This window comes from Pezoporus occidentalis, unplaced genomic scaffold, assembly GCF_034315485.1.
Source record: "Pezoporus occidentalis ecotype Australia unplaced genomic scaffold, CSIRO_AGI_Poc_V1 ctg463, whole genome shotgun sequence".
Lineage (NCBI taxonomy): Eukaryota > Metazoa > Chordata > Aves > Psittaciformes > Psittacidae > Pezoporus > Pezoporus occidentalis.
In genome coordinates, this window is record NW_026915795.1 from 21,704 (window position 1) to 48,235 (window position 26,532).

Consider the following 26,532-nt stretch of genomic DNA (forward strand, 5'->3'; position numbering starts at 1 on the left):
GCCTGGTCCTTGACGGCCCCTTGGGGAAGCTCCTTGTCTCCAGGACATCCTCAAAGGGATGGGATGGCCGCAGCTCTTCCAGCTGCCCCAGTGCTGGTTGCAGAGGCCCCTTTCTCATGGGGGGTGGTGGCCCCCCACAATAAAGCCTTTTCCAGCCTTTCCTAAGCTGTTCCTTGGCAGTGGATGCCCCAAACCCCCACCAGATGGAGCCGGTGGCCTTCACCAGCGCCGGGGGTGGTGATGGTTTGGAGCCCAAACCAGGGCCACGTAGACGCCACGGTAGAGGATGAGACGCGGTGGGACATCGGCATGGGTTGGATGGAGAACGTTTGGATCCCCCCATCCCAAGGGCTTGAAGCAGCCTGGTTCCAGTCCCCCACGGCAGGGATGAGCTTGACGGCCCCTTCCAACACAACCCATTTCCATGAGCCTATGAGCTCCCGGTCTAACGGGGGTCCAAAGTCTTAGGGGCTGCCATGGGATCGGCGTGTCCGGAAGGCTTTGTTTGCTCCGTGCTTTCCTGGAACAGCTCTGCCCGTTGCGCAAGGCAGGGCTCCATGGGGCAGCAGGTCAACCCCCCGGCACCGCTCCATGGGGAAGTGAAACTCCCAGCTGGGACCAAGGCACAGGAACGGGAGGGATCCCGCTTTGCCCTCCCCATTGGCATCCATCCCAGGGGCCACCCCACTGCCGACCTCCAGCCCGCGGCCATGGCCACGCCGGCAGGGATCCATCCGTCATCCCGGAGCGGGATCCGATGCGGTCGCGGTGGGGCCAAGAGCGTCGGGACTCTGCTGCTGACGGCGTGGCTATGGGGTGAGTGCTGTTCCCCTTCGTTTCTGACCCCCCCAGTTGTGCTCCATGGGGAGCAGCAGAGGGGCCTGTGGGGCTGGGGCAGGGAGGGTGGCTTTGGAGGTGGTTCCCAAGGGGTTTAGGTGAGGGCAGGAGCTTTCCCTCTGCCCCATAGCCAAAGGCTTGTGAGCATTGCAAGAACTTGGTGGCGGGGGGAAGCGAATCTGAACCCCCCTGGACCTCCTCAATCCAAACCAATCCATGGATCGATGCTTCCATGATCCTCGTGTCCCATCCCCACAGCCGTGACCAGCTGAAGGATGGGGATCCATCCTGTGGGTGCTCCATCAACGCCGTCCCTTTGGAAGGGGTTAAGGGTGGGCTCCGGTGTTGGATGTGGGACAACCTTCTTGGGGCTGGTTCTCACTCCCAAAGGGCACAGGGAGGAGCCGTGCCCTTCGGATGGGGTTTGGAGGGAGCAGGATGGGATGGAGAGCACCTAAATTGGGTCTCGTTCACCAATGCTTGCCAGATACATGCCATGGAGTCCTTCAGCCCTGAAGGGTTGGGGTCCTGCTTGTGGGGGGCCTTGCAAGGCACTTCTAAGCTCTTCAGAAGCCTTTCCCCATGGAGAAGACCTTGGGGACATGGGGTCAATGGGACCCAATGGGATATGGAGAAGACCTTGGGGACATGGGGTCAATGGGACCCAATGGGATATGGAGAAGACCTTGGGGACATGGGGTCAATGGGACCCAATGGGATATGGAGAAGACCTTGGGGACAGGGGGTCAATGGGACCCAATGGCATATGGAGAAGACCTTGGGGACATGGGGTCAATGGGACCCAAAGGGATATGGAGAAGACCTTGGGGACATGGGGTCAATGGGACCCAATGGGATATGGAGAAGACCTTGGGGACATGGGGTCAATGGGACCCAATGGGATATGGAGAAGACCTTGGGGACAGGGGGTCAATGGGACCCAATGGGATATGGAGAAGACCTTGGGGACAGGGGGTCAATGGGACCCAATGGGATATGGAGAAAACCTTGGGGACAGGGGGTCAATGGGACCCAATGGGATATGGAGAAGACCTTGGGGACAGGGGGTCAATGGGACCCAATGGGATATGGAGAAGACCTTGGGGACAGGGGGTCAATGGGACCCAATGGGATATGGAGAAGACCTTGGGGACAGGGGGTCAATGGGACCCAATGGGATATGGAGAAGACCTTGGGGACATGGGGTCAATGGGGAAAATGGGGTCAATGGGACCCAACGGGACATGGGGTCAATGGCACCCAATGGGACATGAAGAAGACCTTGGGGACATGGGGTCAATGGGACCCCATGGGGCATGGAGAAGACCTTGGGGACAAGAGGGACATGGGGACTTCAGTTGACTTCAATTGACTTCAGTTGACTTCTGAGTTGACTTCAATTGACATCAATTGACTTCAACTGACTTCAATTGACTTCTGAGTTGATTTCAGTTGACTTCAATTGACTTCAGTTGACTTCTGAGATATCCAGGGCAGGGCTGGGCTGGCCAACGCCACCTCTCACATCCCTTTCGTGGGGCAGGAGCCACCCCAAAGCACCCCCATCCACCCCCTGTCTGTCACCTCCTGCTTCCTCCCCATCCCTCCTCTCCAGGCGCATCCAATGAGAGCCCGGCGGGGTCCCTTCGCTTGGAGGGAGGTCCCAGCCGCTGCGCTGGGCGCGTGGAGGTGCTGCACAACGGCACCTGGGGCACGGTGTGCGACGACGGATGGGGCTTCGGCGAGGGCCAGGTCGTGTGCCGGGAGCTGGGCTGCGGGATGGTGCTGTCGGTGGCGCCGGGGTCTCGCTATGGGGAAGGGAAGGGGCCGATCTGGTTGGATGAAGTCAACTGCACCGGGGAGGAAAAGGCGCTGAGGGAATGCCGAGCGAAGCCGTGGGGCGAACACAACTGCAACCACATTGAGGACGCCAGCGTTGAGTGCTCAGGTACCCATGGGATGCACCCCTGCATCCATCCCGTGGGGTGCGCATCCCTTCCCAACCTTCTCCCCCCACCCCCAGATTCCATCGTGGCCACCTTGGGCACCCTCCAGTTGGTCAACGGCCTCGACCGCTGCGCCGGGAGGGTGGAGGTGCTGCACGAGCACATGTGGGGCACGGTGTGCGACGACGGGTGGGATCTGCTGGATGCGGCCGTGGTGTGCCGGCAGCTCGGCTGCGGCACGGCGCTGGCGGCCACCCATGGGGCTCACTTTGGAAGGGGCCACGATCCCATCTGGTTGGATGAGGTCAACTGCACCGGTACCGAGGCCGCGCTCGTCGACTGCCAGGCCAGCATGTGGGGCAACAACAACTGCTTCCATGGGGAGGATGCTGGTGTGGTGTGTTCAGGTAACGCACCTCGAGGTGCAAGGGGGGCCATTGGCAACTTTGCAGTCATGGAATCCTGGAATGGGATGGGTTAGAAGAGCATGGATTCACTCTAGCTTCACAAAGTGCTCAGACAAATGGGGCTGCCCCATCCCTGGCACTGTTCAAGGCCCTTCCAACCCAGCCCATTCTATGGGTCTAGAGATGACCTCCAAAGGTCCCTTCCAACCCAACCCAACCCAACCCAACCCATTCTATGGTTCTAGAGATGACCACCAAAGGCCCCTTCCAACCCAACCGAACCCATTGGTTCTATAGATGACCACCAAAGGCCCCTTCCAACCCAACCCATTCTATGGTTCTATAGATGACCTCCAAAGGCCCCTTCCAACCCAACCCATTCTATGGTTCTAGATGACCTCCAAAGGCCCCTTCCAACCCAACCCATTCTATGGTTCTAGATGACCTCCAAAGGCCCCTTCCAACCCAACCCATTCTATGGTTCTAGATGACCTCCAAAGGTCCCTTCCAACCCAACCCAACCTAACCCAACCCATTCTATGGTTCTAGAGATGACTTACAAAGCCCCCTTCCAACTCAACACAACACAACCCAACCCAACCCATTCTATGGTTCTAGAGATGACTTACAAAGCCCCCTTCCAACTCAACCCAACCCAACCCAACCCAACCCAACCCAACCCATTTTATGGTTCTAGATGACCACCAAAGGCCCCTTCCAACCCAACCCATTCTACGGTTCTATAACGTGTCTTTGCCACACATTGTCTATGGCAATAAAGCCCCTTTACAAAGCCACCCCTCAAACCCCACTTTCAAGAGGACCCTGAGCGCTGCGGGCTCTTGGTCCCCATCCTGTGCTCCCCCACCCATGGATGATGCCCAGGCTGGAGCTGGGGCCCTCCTTTATGTCCCTTGCCAGATTCGGCGCTGTCAGCAGCCACGGCGCCGCGCTTGGCCGACGGCTTGACGCGGTGCGACGGCAGAGTGGAGGTGCCCCACCTCGGCTCCTGGGCCTCCCTGTGCGACCAAGACTGGGGGCTGGCGGAGGCCCGGGTGCTGTGCAGGCAGCTGGGCTGCGGGACGGCGCTGGTGGCCCCCGCCAGGTCCCGTTCCGGCCACGGAGCTGGCCCCACGTGGCCCAACCGTGTGAGCTGCGTGGGCACCGAGAGCACCCTCTCCATGTGCAAGGTGCAGGCCCGAGGCAATGGCTCTTGTCCCCATGGCCACGAAGCTGTTGTGACGTGTTCAGGTAAATGGTGGCCATCACCTTGGTCTCCTGCCTCCATGAGCCATGGGGAGGGGGGCCATTAGAGGGTGCTGAGGGGTTGGGTGCATCCTGCTGGAGGGCTTGGTCCTGATGCCAGAGGGTGGGATGGGGCATATCCACCTGGGACATATCTCAACCCAACCCATTCCATCTCTCAACCCAACCCATTGCATCTCTCAACCCAACCCATTCCATCTCTCAACCCAACCCATTCCATCTCTCAACCCAACCCATTGCATCTCTCAACCCAACCCATTCCATCTCTCAACCCAACCCATCCCATCTCTCAACCCAACCCATTGCATGTCTCAACCCAACCCATTCCATCTCTCAACCCAACCCATTCCATCTCTCAACCCAACCCATTCCATCTCTCAACCCAACCCATTCCATCTCTCAACCCAACCCATTCCATCTCTCAACCCAACCCATTGCATCTCTCAACCCAACCCACATTCCATCTCTCAACCCAACCCATTCTATCTCTCAACCCAACCCATTCCATCTCTCAACCCAACCCATTCCATCTCTCAACCCAACCCATTCCATCTCTCAACCCAACCCATCCCATCTCTCAACCCAACCCATTCCATCTCTCAACCCAACCCATTCCATCTCTCAACCCAACCCATCCCATCTCTCAACCCAACCCATTCCATGACCCCACCTCTCAACCCAACCCATTCCATCTCTCAACCCAACCCATTCCATGACCCCACCTCTCAACCCAACCCATTCCATGACCCCACCTCTCAACCCAACCCATTCCATGATCCCACCTCTCACTCCAGGCAACTCGGAGGGCGACCAGGTCCGCTTGGTGAACTACGGCAGCCGCTGCGCCGGCAGGGTCGAGATCTACCACAACCAGCAATGGGGCACCGTGTGCGACGACAACTGGGACCTGGTGGACGCCGACGTCGTGTGCCGGCAGCTGGACTGCGGCCGAGCGCTCTCGGCCCCTGGCAGAGGCCAATTTGGCCGTGGGGACGGCATCATCTGGATGGATGAGACCAATTGCACCGGCACCGAGAGCGCCTTGTCCTCCTGCCCGGCCCGGCCATGGGGGACCGGTAACTGCTACCATGGCGAAGATGCTGGTGTGGTTTGCTCCGGTGAGGCCATCACCATTGGCATCGCTCCATGCATGGTGGAGGGATGGAAGGGGGGGGGTTGATGGCAGGTTTGCACCCATTGGGGTTCTTGAGCTTCCTCAATGGTCCCATCCTCAATGGTCCCATCCTCAATGGTCCCATCCCTAAGGAGAAACCGGCTCCTGATGGCCTGGATAGATCCATGCGGTTCTTCTCATCCAAGGATTCCTCACTGGATAAGGAACAGATCCCAAAGTGTTGGGGTGAATGGTGTCCCATCTCATTGGTGACCCAGGACCAGGGGTGTTGCCAGTCTCTTTGCCAATGATCCGGATGAGGGCATCGAGGGAAGGGACACCAGGTTGGGTGGGAATGTTGGAATCCATGGGATGAGGTTGAACAAGGCAACGTGCCGGGTCCTGCTCTTGGACAACCTCATACGACATGAGTCACATCCAATGGTTGGGCTCAATGATCTGAAAGGTCTTTCCCAACCTGGTTGATCCGATCCCTCTCTGACTGAAGGCCATGGGAGGCATTCCCGCAGGGAATTTGCTCTTCCAAAGCAACCCTGGAGAGCAATTCCTGTAGGGAATGGGGTGCAGGAGGATGCAGGCCCAATGCAGACCCGCTGGTGCACGGTGCTCACCCCTCCTCTTCTCCCATCCCCTGGGGCTTTCAGCAGTGGGAGCTGGGAGCGGAATTCCAATGGGATCCGCACAGCCGGAGGCCTTCCCGATTGATTCCCTTGGGTATCCTGCAGATTCCCTCATCCCGGAGCCGGCTCCCATCCGCCTGGCCAACGCCTCGCATCCCTGCGCCGGCAGAGTGGAGGTGCTCCATGGGGAGCACTGGGGAGCCGTCTGCAAGCAGGGCTGGGACCAACGGGACGCCGAGGTGGCGTGCCGGGAGCTGGGGTGCGGGACGGCGCTGCCGGCCTCCGAGGGAGCGGATTTCGGCACCGGGGCCTTGCCGGTGAGCCTGGAGAACGTGAGGTGCCAGGGCACAGAGCAGAGCCTCAGGGAATGCCCGGCGGGACGCGGGAGCTGCGAGCACGGGCAGCGCGCCGGCGTGGTGTGCTCCGGTGGGTGGCATCCCAGCACCGGCCATGGGGATGAGAGGAAGGGGGTCCATGGATGGGGATGAGATGAAGTGCATCCATGGATGGGGATGAGAGGAAGTGGGTCCATGGATGGGGATGAGATGAAGTGGGTCCATGGATGGGGATGAGAGGAAGTGGGTCCATGGATGGGGATGAGAGGAAGTGGGTCCATGGATGGGGATGAGATGAAGTGGGTCCATGGATGGGGATGAGATGAAGTGGGTCCATGGATGGGGATGAGATGAAATGGGTCCATGGATAGGGATGAGATGAAGTGGGTCCATGGATAGGGATGAGATGAAGTGGGTCCATGGATGGGGATGAGATGAAGTGGGTCCATGGATGGGGATGAGATGAAGTGGGTCCATGGATGGGGATGAGATGAAGTGGGTCCATGGATAGGGATGAGATGAAGTGGGTCCATGGATGGGGATGGGATGAAGTGGGTCCATGGATGGGGATGAGATGAAGTGGGTCCATGGATGGGGATGAGATGAAGTGGGTCCATGGATGGGGATGAGATGAAATGGGTCCATGGATGGGGATGAGATGAAGTGGGTCCATGGATGGGGATGAGAGGAAGTGGGTCCATGGATGGGGATGAGAGGAAGTGGGTCCATGGATGGGGATGAGAGGAAGTGGGTCCATGGATGGGGATGAGATGAAGTGGGTCCATGGATTGGGATGAGATGAAGTGGGTCCATGGATGGGGATGAGATGAGGTGGGTCCATGGATGGGGATGAGATGAAATGGGTCCATGGATTGGGATGAGATGAAGTGGGTCCATGGATGGGGATGAGAAGTGGGTCCATGGATGGGGATGAGATGAAGTGTATCTGTGGACGAGGATGGGAGGATGTGGGTCCATGGATGGGGATGAGGAGAAGCATCTCCATGGATGGGGCTGAGACGCCGTCTGTCCAAAACCAACCCAACCACTCTGCACCCTCCATCCCCCAAGCCCCTCATCCTGTGCCCATGGCTTCTTCCACACCTCCCTCCTCTTCCCCCCTTGCCACTTTACTGCTCTGACCACATCCATCCCCTTCCCATAGGCTCCATCGTATCCAGCTTCGCTCCGGTCCGGTTGGTGAACGGCTCCGGCCACTGCTCGGGCAGGGTCGAGGTGTTCCACGCTGGGCAATGGGGCACGGTGTGCGACGACGGCTGGGACCTCCTGGACGCCAAGGTCCTGTGCCGGCAGCTGGGCTGCGGCACCGCGGTGCTGGCCCCGCACCGCGCTCACTATGGCCAGGGCCAGGGGCCCATCTGGTTGGACGCCGTGCGCTGCGCCGGCACCGAGGCGGCCCTGGCCGAGTGCAGGTCCAAGGGATGGGGCACCCATGGGTGCGAGCATGGGGAGGATGCCGGCGTCATCTGCTCGGGTAAGGACCCCTCAAAGTGGTACCCATTGGAACGGGGCTTGTGGTCAGGGAGGCATCTGGATGGAACCTATGAGATTCCACCTCCCATCCCTTATCTCCTGCTCACAGCTACAGGAACCACTGAGTGCCCATTGAGCACCCATTGAGCGCCCATTGGGCACCCATTGAGCACCCATTGAGCACCCCTTGAGCTCCCATTGAGTGCCCATTGAGTGCCCATTGAGTGCCCACTGGGCACCCATTGAGCAGCCATTGAGTGCCATTTGAGCACCCATTGAGCACCCATTGAGCACCCATTGAGTGTCCATTGAGAACCCATTGAGTGCCCATTGAGCACCCCTTGAGCTCCCATTGAGTGCCCATTGAGTGCCCATTGAGTGCCCACTGGGCACCCATTGAGCAGCCATTGAGTGCCCATTGAGCACCCATTGAGCACCCATTGAGTGTCCATTGAGAACCCATTGAGTGCCCATTGAGCACCCCTTTAGCTCCCATTGAGTGCCCATTGAGTGCCCACTGGGCACCCATTGAGCAGCCATTGAGTGTCCATTGAGAACCCACTGAGTGCCCATTGAGCACCCTTTTAGCTCCCCTTGAGGGCCCATTAAGCTCCCATTGAGTGCCTATTGAGCACCCATTGAGCATCCGTTGAGCACCTGTTGAGTGCCCATTGAGCACCCATTGAGCACCCATTGAGTGCCCATTGAGCGCTCATTGAGCACCCATTGAGCACCCATTGAGCACCCATTGAGTGCCCATTGAGCACCCATTGAGCACCCATTGAGCGCCCATTGAGCGCTCATTGAGTGCCCATTGAGCAGCCGTTGAGGCTAAGAGATCCTATAGAGAAGCCCTTTCCCTTTGGGATGAGGTATCCCATGAGTCCTCCGTGGCACAAGGATGTCCTCATCTTGGTGATTGGATACCGTCCATGGCGTCCCCTTCAGGAAGGCCCCCAATCCATGGTTCTGTGCCTACGGCCACCCAAGACTTGGGTACCACTTGGGCCAGCTCAAAGGAAGAGCATCCCTGCCCCACAAGAGCATCCTTGACCTGCTCCAATCACTGCTGCGGGTTCCATGGGGCGGAAGGCATCTCCTTCACCCCTGTTCCCACCGGGCTGCTCTAGGCTCGGGCATCTCGGACCTCGGAAGCCTCCGCTTGGTGAACGGCTCCGACGCGTGCTCCGGAAGGGTGGAAGTGTTCCACGAGCAGCGTTGGGGTGGGATCTGCTCCGAGGGCTGGGACCTGGCCGAAGCCCACGTGGTGTGCGGGCAGCTGGGCTGCGGGACGGCGCGCGCGGCACCGGCGGCGCCCCGGTTCGGGATGGGAGACGGCTTCCTCTGGGTGGACGCTGCCGAATGCGCCGGGACCGAGGGATCCCTCTTGGAATGCCGCCTGAAGCTGTGGGGTGAGGAGAGCTGCAGGTCCAAGGCCCACGCCGCCGTCGTGTGCTCCGCAGCTGTAGGTCAGTGCCGGCATCCGTCCCCAGGAGGGAGCAATGGGGTGGTTCCTTATCCCTAGGGAAAGCGCTTGGGAAACCCTCGCAATTCCCGGGAATCCCAAGGGGGATGTTCCACTCTGCTGTGCTCTTGGGGTTCTTGGGGTGTCCCTTCTCTTCACCATATCCTTGCCCCCATGAGGATGTTCCCATCATGGAGCGATGTGTTTCCATGAGGACAACCGGCCATTGGAATGACATCCCAAGGGATGTGGTCATTCCCCAGCATTGGATTTGGCTGGACAGGGCGCTGGGACATCCAATCCGGGTCGTGCTTTGCCTGGAAAGGTTGGGCCAACTGATCCTTGAGGTCCCTTCCAAGCTGGGGTTCCATGATCCCACTATCTATTGGGTATGGTCCTCAGAGGCTTGATCCCAATGGGAACACCCAAAGGGTGCTGGTGGAGCCCTTGCAAGATGCCTTATTTCCATAGATGGGGATGAGACAAAGTGGGTCCATGGATGGGGATGAGATGAAGTGGGTCCATGGATGGGGATGAGATGAAGTGGGTCCATGGATGGGGATGAGATGGAGTGGGTCCATGGATGGGGATGAGATGAAGTGGGTCCATGGATGGGGATGAGATGAAGTGGGTCCATGGATGGGGATGAGATGAAGTGGGTCCATGGATGGGGATGAGATGAAGTGGGTCCATGGATGGGGATGAGAAGTGGGTCCATGGATGGGGATGAGATGAAGTGGGTCCATGGATGGGAATGAGATGAAGTGGGTCCATGGATGGGGATGAGATGGAGTGGGTCCATGGATGGGCACGAGATGAAATGGGTCCATGGATGGGGATGAGATGAAGTGGGTCCATGGATGGGGATGAGATGAAGTGGGTCCATGGATGGGGATGAGATGAAGTGGGTCCATGGATGGGCACGAGATGAAATGGGTCCATGGATGGGGATGAGATGAAGTGGGTCCATGGATGGGCAGGTCCCAGATTCCATGATCCCACCATCCTTGGAGGCTCGATCCCAATGGGAACACCCACAGGGTGCTGATGGAACCCTTGCGAAACGCCTTATGATGGGATGTCCCATTGCATGGCCAACATTGTCCTTCTGCTCATAGACATCGACCCAAGGAGCTCGGAAGCCCTGCGCTTGGTGAACGGTCCCCACCGCTGCGCCGGGAGGGTGGAAGTGTTCCATAGCCATCAATGGGGCACCGTCTGCGACGACGGATGGGACCTGCTGGATGCGGCCGTGGTGTGCAGGCAGCTGGGTTGTGGGGCAGCCCTCTCGGCCCCGGGGCTCTCCGGCTTCGGGCAAGGATCCGGCCCCATTTGGTTGGATGGGGTGAGCTGCCTTGGGACCGAAGGCACCATCGCCGAATGCCCGGGCAAGCCATGGGGACAACACGCGTGTAACCACGTGGAAGATGCCAGCGTCGTGTGTGCAGGTGATGCTCAGCACGGGCTTAGGGCTTGGGATGCCAAGAGCATCCTGGGATGCATCAGCGAGTAGAGGGATGTGATTCATCCCCCTCTATTCAACCCCAGTGGGTCCTCAGTCCAAGGAGGGGGTCCAATGGGGGCCACCGGGATGATCAGGGTCTGAAGCATCTCTTATGGATGCTTCTACAAGGTAGGGTAGGGGCAACCAGAAGGTCCAAGAAGAGCATCCTGGGATGCATCAGCAAGTGGAGGGATGCAATTCATATCCCCCCTATGCCAAGAGCATCCTGGGATGCATCAGCAAGTGGAGGGATGCGATTCATCCCCCCCCTATGCCAAGAGCATCCTGGGATGCATCAGCAAGTGGAGGGATGCGATTCATCCCCCCCCCTATGCCAAGAGCATCCTGGGATGCATCAGCAAGTGGAGGGATGCGATTCATCCCCCCCCTATGCCAAGAGCATCCTGGGATGCATCAGCAAGTGGAGGGATGCGATTCATCCCCCTCTCTTCAACCCCAGTGGGTCCTCAGGAGAGGCTCCAGTGGAGGCCACTGGGATGCTGAAGGTCTGAAGCATCTCTCTTAGGGATGCTTAGGCTGGAGGAGGCTCAGGCTCCCTACAGATAAAGGGAGGATGGAGCCAGGAGGGGAATGGGCTCTGCTCCCAAGGGATGGGACAAGAGGGAGACGGCCTCAAGCTGCACCAGGGAAGGCTTGGATGGAGCTGTTGGAATCACCACCCCCTGGCCTCAGCGCCACGGTGGCCTTGGCAGCGCAACGGTTGGACCGGATGCTCTTAAAGCTCTTTCCCACCCTGGTTGATCCCATCGGCACATCCCTAACAGCGCCCATTCCCTGTTGATTGCCAGGCTCCGGCATCGCCAGCAGCCCCCGGCTCCGCCTGGTGGGAGGTTTGAGTGAGTGCTCGGGCAGGGTCGAGGTGTTTTACGCCAACAAATGGGGCACGATCTGCGATGACAACTGGGACCTGCAGGATGCGGCCGTCGTGTGCAGGGCGCTGGGCTGCGGCGCTGCGGCGCTGGCCCCCGGCTCCGCTCGCTTCGGATGGGGAACCGGCCCCATCTGGTTGGACAACGTGAACTGCACCGGGCAGGAGATCGACTTCTTCCAGTGCCCGGCCAAGATGTGGGGCATCCACAACTGCCACCATGGGGAGGACGCTGGTGTGGTGTGCGCAGGTGAGAGGTGGGGATGGGGGGGGAAAGGAGCATCTTTATGTGGTACCCAGTCCTTGGAGGATGCAGGTGAGAGATGGGGATGGGGGGGAAAGGAGCATCTTTATGTGGTACCCAGTCCTTGGAGGATGCAGGTGAGAGATGGGGATGGGGGGGGAAAGGAGCATCTTTATGTGGTACCCAGTCCTTGGAGGATGCAGGTGAGAGATGGGGATGGGGGGGGAAAGGAGCATCTTTATGTGGTACCCAGTCCTTGGAGGATGCAGGTGAGAGATGGGGATGGGGGGAAAGGAGCATCTTTATGTGGTACCCAGTCCTTGGAGGATGCAGGTGAGAGATGAGGATGGGGGGGAAAGGAGCATCTTTATGTGGTACCCAGTCCTTGGAGGATGCAGGTGAGAGATTGGGATGGGGGGGAAAGGAGCATCTTTATGTGGTACCCAGTCCTTGGAGGATGCAGGTGAGAGATGGGGATGGGGGGGGAAAGGAGCATCTTTGTGTGGTACCCAGTCCTTGGAGGATGCAGGTGAGAGATGGGGATGGGGGGGAAAGGAGCATCTTTATCTTTATGTGGTACCCAGTCCTTGGAGGATGCAGGTGAGAGGTGGGGATGGGGGGGAAAGGAGCATCTTTATGTGGTACCCAGTCCTTGGGGGATGCAGGTGAGAGATGGGGATGGGGGGGAAAGGAGCATCTTTATGTGGTACCCAGTCCTTGGAGGATGCAGGTGAGAGATGGGGATGGGGGGGAAAGGAGCATCTTTATGTGGTACCCAGTCCTTGGAGGATGCAGGTGAGAGGTGGGGATGGGGGGGGGAAAGGAGCATCTTTATGTGGTACCCAGTCCTTGGAGGATGCAGGTGAGAGATGGGGATGGGGGGGGAAAGGAGCATCTTTATGTGGTACCCAGTCCTTGGAGGATGCAGGTGAGAGATGGGGATGGGGGGGAAAGGAGCATCTTTATGTGGTACCCAGTCCTTGGAGGATGCAGGTGAGAGATTGGGATGGGGGGAAAGGAGCATCTTTATGTGGTACCCAGTCCTTGGGGGATGCAGGTGAGCGATGGGGATGGGGTGAAAGGAGCATCTTTATGTGGTACCCAGTCCTTGGAGGATGCAGGTGAGAGATTGGGATGGGGGGAAAGGAGCATCTTTATGTGGTACCCAGTCCTTGGAGGATGCAGGTGAGAGATGGGGATGGGGGGGGAAAGGAGCATCTTTATGTGGTACCCAGTCCTTGGAGGATGCAGGTGAGAGATGGGGATGAGGGGGAAAGGAGCATCTTTATGTGGTACCCAGTCCTTGGGGGATGCAGGTGAGAGATGGGGATGGGGGGGAAAGGAGCATCTTTATGTGGTACCCAGTCCTTGGAGGATGCAGGTGAGAGGTGGGGATGGGGGGGAAAGGAGCATCTTTATGTGGTACCCAGTCCTTGGAGGATGCAGGTGAGAGGTGGGGATGGGGGGGAAAGGAGCATCTTTATCTTTATGTGGTACCCAGTCCTTGGAGGATGCAGGTGAGAGATGGGGATGGGGGGGGAAAGGAGCATCTTTATGTGGTACCCAGTCCTTGGAGGATGCAGGTGAGAGGTGGGGATGGGGGGGGAAAGGAGCATCTTTATGTGGTACCCAGTCCTTGGAGGATGCAGGTGAGAGATGGGGACCCAGTCCTTGGAGGGGGGAGAAAGGAGCATCATCTTTATGTGGTACCCAGTCCTTGGGGGATGCAGGTGAGAGATGGGGATGGGGGGGAAAGGAGCATCTTTATGTGGTACCCAGTCCTTGGAGGATGCAGGTGAGAGATGGGGATGGGGGGAAAGGAGCATCTTTATCTTTATGTGGTACCAGTCCTTGGGGGATGCAGGTGAGAGATGGGGATGGGGGGGGAAAGGAGCATCTTTATGTGGTACCCAGTCCTTGGAGGATGCAGGTGAGAGATGGGGATGGGGGGGGAAAGGAGCATCTTTATGTGGTACCCAGTCCTTGGGGGATGCAGGTGAGAGATGGGGATGGGGGGGGGAAAGGAGCATCTTTATGTGGTACCCAGTCCTTGGAGGATGCAGGTGAGAGATGGGGATGAGGGGGGGGAAAGGAGCATCTTTATGTGGTACCCAGTCCTTGGAGGATGCAGGTGAGAGATGGGGATGAGGGGGAAAGGAGCATCTTTATGTGGTACCCAGTCCTTGGAGGATGCAGGTGAGAGATGGGGATGGGGGAGAAAGGAGCATCTTTATGTGGTACCCAGTCCTTGGGAAGATGCAGGTTTGAGATGGGGATGGGGGGAAAGGAGCATCTTTATGTGGTACCCAGCGATGGGCAGCCCTTGGGAGGATGCTGGGGATGGTATGGGGGATGTAAAGAAGCATCTTTATGCGGTACCCAGCAATGGGCAGCCCTTGGGAGGATGCAGGTGAGCACAAACGCGATGGGGAACGCCTGAGGGACCAATAAGTACCTACAAGGAGGATGGAGCCAGGAGGGGAATGGGCTCCGCTCCCAAGGGATGGGAGAGGAGGAAACAGCCTCAGGGTGCACCAGGGGAGGCTTGGATGGAGCTGAGGACCCCCAAAGGGAACAGTGTTGGAGTCACCATCCCTTGCAAGCATCCCCCCCCCCCCCAAAATCAGTGCCATGGGTTAGTAGTGGCCTTGCTTGGACCGGATGCTCCTAAAGCCCTTTCCCCCACCGCGGACGATGCCGCGATGCTCTCGGCACCGCCGGTGCCCGCTCGCTCCCAGCAGGGAACTCCAGCTCGGCCGCCCTGCGCCTCATGGACGGCCCCCACGGCTGCGCCGGGAGGGTCGAGGTGCTCCACGAAGGCCAATGGGGGACGGTGTGCGACGACGGCTGGGACCTGACGGACGCGGCGGTCGTTTGCCACCAGCTGGGCTGCGGCGGGGTCGAAGCGGCCCCGCTCCAGGCACGCTTCAAGCAAGGCACCGGGCCCATCTGGTTGGACGACGTGGCCTGCACCGGCAGCGAGGAGGAGCTCGCCCAGTGCCACGCCAGGCCCTGGGGGCAGAACAACTGCCACCATGGCGAGGATGCTGGGGTGGTGTGTTCAGGTACGGGGTGATGGGGGGGGGCGTTCTGCAACTGAGCACATGGGGGGTGATGGTTATGGGGGGTTAACTGCAGAAGAGAAGGCTCCGGGGACTTCATCTTCAAGCTCTTTCCTATCTCAATTGGACTCAATCTTCAAGCTCTTTCCCAACTCAACTGGACTCCATCTTCAAGATCTTTTCCATCGCAATTGGACTCAATTTTCAAGCTCTTTTCCTCAATCTCTTTCCCAACCCAACTGGACTCCATCTTCAAGCTCTTTCCTATCTCAATTGGACTCAATCTTCAAGCTCATTTCCATCTCAGTTGGACTCAGCTCTTTCCCAACCCAATTGGACTCCATCTTCAAGCTCTTTTCCATCTCAAATGGACTCAATCTTCAAGCTCATTTCCATCTCAATTGGACTCAGCTCTTTCCCAACTCAATTGGACTCCATCTTCAAGCTCTTTCCCAACCCAATCGGACTCAGTCTTCAAGCTCCTTCCCAACTTAATGGGACTCCATCTTCAAGCTCTTTCCCAACTCAATTGGACTCCGTCTTCAAGCTCTTTCCCAACCCAATTGGACTCCATCTTCAAGCTCTTTTCCATCTCAAATGGACTCAGCTCTTTCCCAACCCAATTGGACTCCATCTTCAAGCTCTTTCCCAACTCAGTTGGGTTCGATCCTCAACCTCTTTCCCTTCTACGACTCCCTGACTCCACATCTCCCTGATTCCATGCCTGGGATGCTCAAACCCTTCCCAAAGCCTCCCGTCCACCCCAACCCCTGCCATCCCCACCCCCTCGTGTAACTGATGTCCCCCCAACCAACCCCCATGGTCCTCCCAGGCTCCAGCTCCCCCAACGCCTCCTCCGTACGGCTGACGGACGGCCCTCACCGCTGCGCCGGGCGGGTCGAGGTGCTCCACGCTGACCAATGGGGGACCGTGTGCGACGACGCCTGGGACCTGAGCGACGCCGACGTCGTTTGCCGGCAGCTGGGATGCGGAAGGGCCCGCGAAGCCCCCGGCCGCGCTCGCTTCGGCCAAGGCACCGGGCGCATCTGGTTGGACGACGTGGGCTGCACCGGCGACGAGGACGCGCTCGCCCAGTGCCAAAGCCACCCCTGGGGACGCAGTAACTGCCACCACGGCGAGGATGCGGGCGTCGTGTGCTCAGGTATGGACCAGCCCGTTGAGGGCATCGATGAGCCCGCTGTGTGCCCGTGGGTTGGGTTGGGTTGGGTTGGAAAGGGCCTGAAGGTGATCCAGTTCCAATCCCCTGCCATGGGCAAGGGATGCCTCACTCCAGAGCGTGGCACCAAAGGCCCTGTTCCATTGAACACCAGCAGGGATGGAGCATTCATGACCCCCATTCCAGCGCTCAGCACCCTCATAGGGAAGAACTTCCTTCGATCCAACCTAAACTTCCGCTCTTTAAGCTTAAACCCATCACCTCTTGCCCAACCCCTTCAATCCCAAAGGAAGAGGAACCGGATGCACTGCAGGTCCTTCCCAACCCAACCCATTCCATGATTCTATCTTGGATCCGGGGCAATGCAAGTCCTGGAAATCAATGGGGTTTGGTGACATCCCAGCCCAGGGATGTGGTTATGGCCAACTTGAGCTCATTGTGATGTCCCTGCTCATTGCAGAGGAGTTGGAACTGGGTGCGCACTGAATGGCCCTTCCAACCCAAACCATTCCATGGTTAAAACCTTCCCATCCTCCTCTCTATGGCACCCAATGGACCAACCCTAAACCCCATGGGTGACACCTTCCCATCCTCCTCCCTATGGCACCCAATGGACCAACCCTAAACCCCATGGGTGACACCTTCCCATCCTCCTCCCTATGGCATTAAATGGACCAACCCTAAACCCCATGGGAGACACCTTCCCATCCTCCTCCCTATGGCACCCAATGGACCAACCCTAAACCCCATGGGTGACACCTTCCCATCCTCCTCCCTATGGCACCCAATGGACCAACCCTAAACCCCATGGGTGACACCTTCACTTCCTCCTCCCTATGGCACCCAATGGACCAAACCCCGACCCTAAACCCCCAGCCTGGTCTCCATTGCACATCCATGCCCAAGGAGAAGACACCACCATCGCAGGCCCCGAAGTTGCACCTAACTCCATCCCTATGGCTATGCTCTACCGGATGGGGGGTGCCTCCATAACAACCATAAACAGCTTTGGGGCTCCTTTGGCAACGCAACGGGCGCCCTGCTCCCCTTTTCCCAATGGGAATTCTCTTGGCAGACGCCAACCTCACGGCCATGGCGCGGATCCGCTTGGCCGACGGCCCCAACCGCTGCGCCGGGCGGGTGGAGGTGGAGCACGAGCATCAATGGGGCACGATCTGCGACGACGGCTGGGACCTGAATGATGCCAAAGTGATCTGCAGGCAGCTGGGCTGCGGCGCGGCCGTGGCGGCACCGGGACACGCTCGTTTCGGTGCCGGCGGGGATCCCATCTGGTTGGATAACGCGGAGTGCGCCGGCACGGAGAGCGCCTTCGGCCAATGCGACCATGGGATCTGGGGGCTCCATAACTGCAACCACAATGAGGATGCCGGAGTCGTGTGCTCAGGTGCTCAATGGTTGTTGCCAAAAGGGGGGGTCTAGATGGGGCCTGGCGGTGATGGGAATGGCTTCCCGTTGTTCTCAATGGGAGGGGTGTGGGGCGAAGGAATGGGGTTCCCAAAGGAGCTGGGGCAGCCAAGCCAACCCATCCCATGAGTCTGTGATTGTGAAGGCCCCTTGCAACCCAACCCAACCCAACTCATGGGTCTATGAGCTTGAAGGCCCCTTCTAACCAACCCATTCCATGGGTCTATGATCTTGAAAGCCATTTCCAACCCAAACTATTCCATGAGTTGATGAGCTTGAAGGCCCCTTCCTAGCCAACCCATCCCTTCGAACCCAACCCACCCTTCCAACCCAACCCAACCCACGAGTCTATGATCTTGAAGGTCTTTTTCAACCCAACCCAACTGCTCCAACCCAACCCAATCCATGGGTCTATGATCTTGAAGGTCCTTTTGAACCCAATCCATCCCTTCCAACCCAATCCCCTTCCGCAAGTCTACTGTCTTGAAGGGCCCTTCCAACCCAAACCATTCCATGAGTCTATGAGCTTGAAGGCCCCTTCCAACCCAACCCTTCCAACCCAACCCAACCCTTCCAACACAAACCATTCCATAAGTCTACGATCTTGAAGGCCCCTTCCAACCCAACCAAACCCTTCCAACCCAACCCTTCCAACCCAATCCCATTCCATAAGTCTACGATCTTGAAGGGCCCTTCCAACCCAACCCAACCCTTCCAACCCAACCCAACCCTTCCAACCCAATCCCATTCCACAAGTCTACAATCTTGAAGGCCCCTTCCAACCCAATCCCTTCCAACCCAACCCAACCCTTCCAACCCAATCCCATTCCATAAGTCTACAATCTTGAAGGCCCCTTCCAACCCAACCCAACCCTTCCAACCCAACCCTTCCAACCCAATCCCATTCCATAAGTCTACAATCTTGAAGGCCCCTTCCAACCCAACCCAACCCTTCCAGCCCAACCCAACCCTTCCAACCCAATCCCATTCCATAAGTCTACGATCTTGAAGGCCCCTTCCAACCCAATCCCTTCCAACCCAACCCAACCCTTCCAACCCAATCCCATTCCATAAGTCTACGATCTTGAAGGCCCCTTCCAACCCAACCCAACCCTTCCAGCCCAACCCAACCCTTCCAACCCAATCCCATTCCATAAGTCTACGATCTTGAAGGCCCCTTCCAACCCAATCCCTTCCAACCCAACCCAACCCTTCCAACCCAATCCCATTCCATAAGTCTATGATCTTGAAGGCCCCTTCCAACCCAACCCAACCCTTCCAACCCAACCCAACCCTTCCAACCCAATCCCATTCCATAAGTCTACAATCTTGAAGGCCCCTTCCAACCCAACCCAACCCTTCCAACCCAATCCGATTCCATAAGTCTACAATCTTGAAGGCCCCTTCCAACCCAACCCAACCCTTTCAACCCAATCCCATTCCATAAGTCTACGATCTTGAAGGGCCCTTCCAGCCCAACCCATCCCTTCCAACCCAACCCAACCCATCCCTTCCAACCCAACCCATTCCATGAATGTATGATCCTCAAGACCCCTTCCAACCCAACCCATCCCTTCCAACCCAACCCAACCCATCCCTTCCAACCCAACCCATTCCATGAGTCTATGATCTTGAAGACCCCTTCCAACCCAACCAATCCCTTCCAACCCAACCCAACCCATCCCTTCCAACCCAACCCATTCCATGAGTCTATGATCTTGAAGACCCCTTCCAACCCAACCCATCCCTTCCAACCCAACCCAACCCATCCCTTCCAACCCAACGCATCCCATGGGTCTCTGACAGCTCAGGATCCCCCACGGGGGCCCCATCTTCCCCCTGTGCTCCTCTTGCAGGCCCCAACCCCTTGCAGCTGCGGGTGCAGGACGGCGCCGGGCCCTGCGCGGGGCGGCTGGAGGTGCTCTACAACGGGTCCTGGCTCGGGGTGTGCGGCACCGGCTGGAGCCTGCTGGAGGCCGCCGTGGCCTGCAGGCAGCTGGGCTGCGGGGCGGCGCAGGCAGCACCCATGGGTGCCCCTCTGGACCGGGAGCACCACCGGGTGCTGCTGGAGGGGCTGAGCTGCCACGGCACCGAGTCGCTGCTCCTCGAGTGCCAACAGAGCCACACGGGGCCGGGCCCGTGCCCAATGGGGCCGGTGGCCACCGTGGTGTGTGCCGAGCCCAAGGGTGAGCATCGGGCCCCTTTGTGGTGGCTGTAAGGGGTAAAAGGTGCCAATGGGGACAAGCGGCTCTTGCGCATCCCGATGGGACGCGTCGCCTTTGCTGTCCCCGTTGGGAGCGTTGGGAATGGGGTCCCACTTCCCAACCACGCTTGTCCATCCCTTCTTGGTCATCCTGGGAGAGCCTAAAGGGGCTCCAGGAAACCTGGAGGGAGGCTTGGGACAAGGGATGGAGGGACGGGACAATGGGAATGGCAGGGGGGGGGCATTGGGATGAGCTCTTCCCTATGAGCGTGGTGGGACATTGGGATGGAGAAGATGGGGCAGGGATGCGATGGGGCTTGGAGCAAGGTGTCCCCCCGGCAAGGGGGTGGGATCTGGATGGGCTTTATGCTCCATCCCACCCCATTACTTGGGTCTCCATGCCTGGAGACGGGATCCCGAATCCATCCTTGCCCCCATGCCAGGCGCTCCCTCATCCTGCTCGGCGCTGATCGCGCTGCTGGTGCTGGTGATGCTGCTCAGCGGGATCCTGCTCTGGCTCTTCCTCAAGAGAAGATGCATTGCAGCAGCCCAGGCTGGAGGTGACACCCCCCACACACACACACCCCACCTTATCCCTACTCTTCCCACCCCCTCCATAAGCTTCACCCATGGAGATGGGGATGAGCCCCACATCCTCTCCACCCCACAGCCCACCAGCGCCTTCGGGACCAGGATGCTCCATCCACCTCCTTCCAAGCCATGGGGGCCATCTACCTGCCCAGCACAGCAGAGGGCCCTGAGGAGGACACGGAGATGATGCAGCTCATGGAAGAAGACGCTGCCCAATGATGCTCAATACCCTTGGGGGGGTCACATCAGGCTTTTGGGGTCCTTTATGTGCTTCTCCTCAAGACTCAAAAGCACCAAGGACTTGGGGGGACCCCCCACAAAACAGCCCCCATGGCTCAGGAGGAGCAATTAAAAGGGGGACCCCAACCTTTTGGATGCGATGGGCGAGTGCTGGTTATGGGGGGACGGACGGGACCCCCACATACACAAGGTCCAAGATGGGCATTCCTGGGAGCAGGCAGCAGCAATGGTCCTCATCCCCCATGCAGGACACCCATCGGGAAGGAAACACGCCCTTTTCAGGGTGCCAAAGGGTGGAGGTCCCATAGGGCAGGATGCTCAAATCCATGGGGATATATGGGATATATGGGATTAGGAGGGATACAAGCTCTGCTGGAAGAGGAGCTGGAGGCCAACCAGGCCCCACAGCCCCCAGGTGGATAAAGCAGAGATGCACCCAGCACCCTATTGGCCATAGAGGACGCTGAGGACCCCCCCAGCATCAAATCCCAGCCCCACGAGTCTCAATGGGGCCAGAGCTGAAAGAGGAGGTGGAAGGGAAGGAGCCGGCGAGCCCATAAGCATCCCCATAGGGGGATCCATCACCTGGCTGATCCCCAAGGGGGGCCCCATCACTCCATCACCCCCCCAAAGAGGCCCAAGTGACCTCCCACCCATGCCTGAAGGCCACCAAGGAGCACATGAGGGTGCTGAGCCAAAGACCCCGTTAATCAGCATCCTGTAATTAGTGCGCACATCCCAACCCCATCCCACCCCCCAAGTACTACAGGGACAGTATGGAATGGGGGGACACACACACGTGGATCTGGGATCTCCAGGAGTCCAAGGGGCATCAGGACAAGGCCCTTGTGTCCTCATAGGTGCAGGTCCCCGTGCTCAGCACCACGGGGCTCATCCGAGAGGAGGATGAAGGATGCCGCTCCGCTGCGGCCCGCCTGCAGGACCCAATCCGAACGTCGGGATTGGGATGGGGTGGGAATGGGGAGGAAGCAGGATCGGCAGCACGGGACACGGATGGGCCACGGAAGCCAAGCAGGCTTCAGGAGGTGTCCACTCCTATGGGGTCCATGAGGCGATGCCTGCCCCATACCCTTATGGTGGTCCATGAGGTGATGCTCTTATGGGGTTCCATAAGGTGATGCCTACCCCATGCTCTTATGGGGTCCATGAGGTGATGCTCTTATAAGGTCCATGAGGCGATGCCTACCCCATGCTCTTATGGTGGTCCACAGGGTGATGCTCTTATGGGGATCCATGAAGTGATGCTCTTATGGGGTCCATAAAGCGAAGTCTACCCCATACTCTATGGAGGTCCATGACGTGATACTCTTATGGGGTCCATGAGGCGATGCCTACCCCATGCCCTTATGATGGTCCATGAGGTGATGCTCTTATGGGGTCCATGGGACGATGCCTACCCCATGCTCTTATGGGGTCCATGAGGTGATGCTCTTATAAGGTCCATGAGGCGATGCCTACCCCATGCTCTTATGGTGGTCCACAGGGTGATGCTCTTATGGGGATCCATGAAGTGATGCTCTTATGGGGTCCATAAAGTGATGTCTACCCCATACTCTACGGAGGTCCATGACGTGATACTCTTATGGGGTCCACGAGGCGATGCCTACCCCATGCCCTTATGATGGTCCATGAGGTGATGCTCTTATGGGGTCCATGGGACGATGCCTACCCCATGCCCTTATGGTGGTCCACGAGGCGATGCTCTTACGGCGTCCCATAAGGCGACTACTACCCCATGCCCTTATGGTGGTCCATGGGGTGATGTCTACCCCATGTTCTTATGGGGTCCATGAAGTGATGCTCTTATGGTGATCCATGAGGCAATGCCTACCCCACGCTCTATAGTGGTCCATGGGACGATGCCCACCCCATGCCGTTATGGTGGTCCACGAGGCGATGCTCTTATGGGGATCCATGAGGTGATGCTCTTATGGGGTCCATGGGACGATGCCTACCCCATGCCCTTATGGTGGTCCACGAGGCGATGCTCTTAGGGGGATCCATGAGGTGATGCTCTTATGGGGTCCATGAAGTGATGCTCTTATGGTGATCCATGAGGCGATGCCTACCCCACGCTCTATAGTGGTCCATGGGACGATGCCTACCCCATGCCCTTATGGTGGTCCACAAGGCGATGCTCTTATGGGGATCCATGAGGTGATGCTCTTATGGTGATCCATGAGGCGATGCCTACCCCATGCCCTTATGGTGGTCCACAGGGTGATGCTCTTATGGGGATCCATGAAGTGATGCTCTTATGGGGTTCATAAAGCGAAGTCTACCCCATACTCTATGGAGGTCCATGACGTGATACTCTTATGGGGTCCATGAGGCGATGCCTACCCCATACCCTTACGGTGGTCCACGAGGTGATGCTCTTATGGGGATCCATGAGGTGATGCTCTTATGAGGTCCATGAGGTGATGCTCTTATGGGATCCATAAAGTGATGCCTACCCCATGCCCTTATGGTGGTCCACGAGGTGATGCTCTTATGGGGATCCATGAGGTGATGCTCTTATGGGGTCCATGGGACGATGCCTACCCCATGCCCTTATGATGGTCCACGAGGCGATGCTCTTATGGGGATCCATGAGGTGATGCTCTTATGGGGTTCATGAGGCGATGCCTACCCCATGCCCTTATGGTGGTCCACGAGGCGATGCTCTTATGGGGATCCATGAGGTGATGCTCTTATGGGATCCATAAAGTGATGCCTACCCCATGCCCTTATGGTGGTCCACGAGGCGATGCTCTTACGGCGTCCCATGGGTCGATGCCCACCCCATGCCCTTATGGCTCCCCACGGGGCGACGCCGCTCTCCCGGCGCCCCACGAGGCGATGCCCACCCCGCTCCCCTGTGGGTCCGACGGAGGCGCTGCCCGTCGCCGCGCTCAGCCGTCGCGGTGCACGCGCTGGTGCTGCAGCAGGTTGGAAGGGTGCGCGAAGCCCTTGTCGCACACGCCGCACTTGTAGGGCGTCTCGCCCGTGTGCACCTTCTCGTGCACGGCCAGGTAAGCCAGGTCCTTGAAGTACTTGTGGCAGAAGCTGCACTCGTAGGGCCGCTCCTGGCTGTGCACTCGGTGGTGCTGGAGCAGCAGCGAGGGCCGGGCGAAGGCCTTACCGCACGCCTCGCACTTGTAGGGCCGCTCGCCCGTGTGCGCCCGCTCGTGGATCACCAGGTAGGAGGACTGCTTGAAGGCCTTGCCGCACGTCTTGCAGGCGAAGGGCCGCTCGCCCGTGTGCACCCGCTCGTGCGAGGCCAAGGCGTTGGACTGCTTGAAACCCTTGCCGCAGAGCGGGCAGACGAAAGGCCGGTCGCCCGTGTGCACGCGCTCGTGCACCTTGAGGCTGTGGCCGTAGGTGAACTTCTTGCCGCAGACGCCGCAGACGTGGGGCTTGTCGTCGCAGTGCTGGCGCTGGTGGAGCAGGAGGGCGTTGGAGGTGGGGAAATCCTTGCCGCAGTCGGCGCACTTGAAGGGCTTCTCGGCGCAGTGGGTGAGCGCGTGGCGCTGCAGCTCGTAGGGCGTCTTGAAGCTCTTGGCGCAACGCGGGCAGGCGAAGGGCCGCTCGCCGCTGTGGATGCGCCGGTGCTCCTGGAGGTTGGAGGAGCGCTTGAAGCGCTTGCCGCAGAGCTCGCAGCGGAACGGACGCTCCTCGGTGTGCACCAAGCCGTGGCTCTTGAAGTCCGAGTGCCGCTTGAAGGAGGCTTGGCACAGGGCGCAGCGGAAGGGACGCTCCTCGTTGTGCACCACCTCGTGGCTCAGCAGCTCCCAAGCCCGCTTGAAGGCTTTGGCGCACACCGCGCACTGGAAGGGCTTCTCGTCCACGATGACCTCGCGGATCTCCAGCTCGGCGCCGGTGGCCACCGACGACGGTAACGGCAGCCCCGACACCGCCTCCTCCAGCACCAGCTTGGCCGTCGAGTAGATGCCGCGCTCGTCGATCAGCTGCACCAAGTCGCCTTTGGCACGGGGAACGCCGGTGGAGCCGCTCTCTTCATCGTCATCATCATCGTCATCGTCGTCGTCGCTGCTCCGCGCTCCGTCCTCCATCCACAGCAGGCGCAGCCGCTTCCCGCGGGAAGGCCCCGGCTCTTCCCGGCGCGCCGGGGACGCGGGACCCGCGCCGGCCTCGGTCTTGAGGCCTCGGTGGTGCCGGTGCCGGCGCGGGGAGGCTCCTCCATCGCCAAGGCTCGGAGCGCTGCTCGCAGCACGCGCCGGATGCATCCCGGCTGCCTCCTCCTCCTCCTCCTCGTCTTCAGCCTCAGCCCCGATGGGAAGGCGCCGGGATAAAGGCTCCGCTCGCTCTTCCATGGCGGCTGGGAGGAGAGGAGCGATGGGATGGAGCAGGCAGCGAGGGGATGGGGATGGGGAGGGTTTCTCCATGGGGATCCCGCACACACTCACAGGTTCCTATAGGGATGGCTCCGGGGAGACGGGGCCACGGCCGAGCCCAATCCTGGGAATGGGGCGAGATTCCATCCTGGAAGCACGGGAGGGAGCAGCTTGGGGGGGGGAGGGGGGCAGTGAGGGGTTCACAGGGGAATTCCTGGTAGGAATTCCCTGTGGGATCGAGGGGACGCTCCGCCACATCAGCCTCCCAAAGCCCATTGCAACCGGAACCCCCCAGTATGCGCCAGTGCCCATACGGTAAATCCCAATCCTTCCCAGTATGAACCATCCATCATCGCAGCATGTCCCAGTGCTTCATCCCAGCGCATCCCAGTCCTTCATCCCAGCACATCCCAGTCCTTCCTCCCAGCGCATCCCAGTCCTTCATCCCAGCGCATCCCAGTCCTTCATCCCAGCACGTCCCAGCCCTTCATCCCAGCGCATCCCAGTCCTTCATCCCAGCACACCCCAGTCCTTCATCCCAGCACATCCCAGTCCTTCACCCCAGCACATCCCTGTCCATCACCACATCCCAGTCCTTCATCCCAGCACATCCCAGTTCATCACCCCAGCACATCCCAGTGCTTCATCCCAGCGCGTCCCGGTCCTTCATCCCAGCACATCCCAGTCCTTCACCCCAGCGCATCCCAGTCCTTCATCCCAGCACATCCCAGTCCTTCACCCCAGCGCATCCCAGTCCTTCATCCCAGCACATCCCAGTCCTTCACCCCAGCGCATCCCAGTCCTTCATCCCAGCACATCCCAGTCCTTCATCCCAGCACATCCCAGTCCTTCACCCCAGCGCATCCCAGTCCTTCATCCCCTCACATCCCAGTCCTTCATCCCAGCACCCCCCATTCCTAACACAGTTTCTCTCCCCCCCCCTCACCCCCCCCCGGCCCCCCTGACCCCCGGAGCCTCCGGTACCTCAGCCCCCCCCCCCACCTTCAACATCGCAATGGATCCTCCCCTCCCCGTTCCCATTCCCATCCCCATCCCCGTTCCCATCCCCATCCCCGTTCCCGTTCCCATCCCCATCCCCGTTCCCATCCCCATCCCCGTTCCCATTCCCATCCCCATCCCCGTTCCCATTCCCATCCCCGTTCCCGTTCCCATCCCCGTTCCCATCCCCATCCCCGTTCCCATTCCCATCCCCATCCTCGTTCCCGTTCCCATCCCCATCCCCGTTCCCATCCCCATCCCAGTTCCCGTTCCCTTTCCCGTCCCCACCGTCCCCATCCCCATCCCCATCCCCGTTCCCGTTCCCATCCTTGTTC

At 59.1% G+C, this 26,532-nt stretch overlaps 2 protein-coding genes across 2 annotated transcripts; one reads left to right on the forward strand and one right to left on the reverse strand.

Annotated features, from left to right (window-relative positions):
- Positions 1–647: 647 nt before the first annotated feature.
- On the forward strand, positions 648–20,836 carry LOC134172689 (deleted in malignant brain tumors 1 protein-like). Its single transcript, XM_062636020.1, has 16 exons — positions 648–816; positions 2,453–2,785; positions 2,861–3,190; positions 4,112–4,441; positions 5,251–5,574; positions 6,317–6,637; positions 7,712–8,041; positions 9,171–9,509; positions 10,624–10,953; positions 11,819–12,148; positions 14,884–15,207; positions 16,037–16,366; positions 17,457–17,786; positions 19,663–19,992; positions 20,453–20,569; positions 20,680–20,836. The coding sequence occupies exons 1-16, from the start codon at positions 711–713 to the stop codon at positions 20,817–20,819; spliced, it is 4,644 nt and encodes a 1,547-aa protein (XP_062492004.1). The 5' UTR covers positions 648–710; the 3' UTR covers positions 20,820–20,836.
- A 2,903-nt stretch (positions 20,837–23,739) lies between these two features.
- On the reverse strand, positions 23,740–25,177 carry LOC134172684 (zinc finger protein 501-like). Its single transcript, XM_062636013.1, has one exon. It carries the CDS (start codon positions 25,175–25,177, stop codon positions 23,756–23,758), a length of 1,422 nt encoding a protein of 473 aa, XP_062491997.1. The 3' UTR covers positions 23,740–23,755.
- Positions 25,178–26,532: the final 1,355 nt, after the last annotated feature.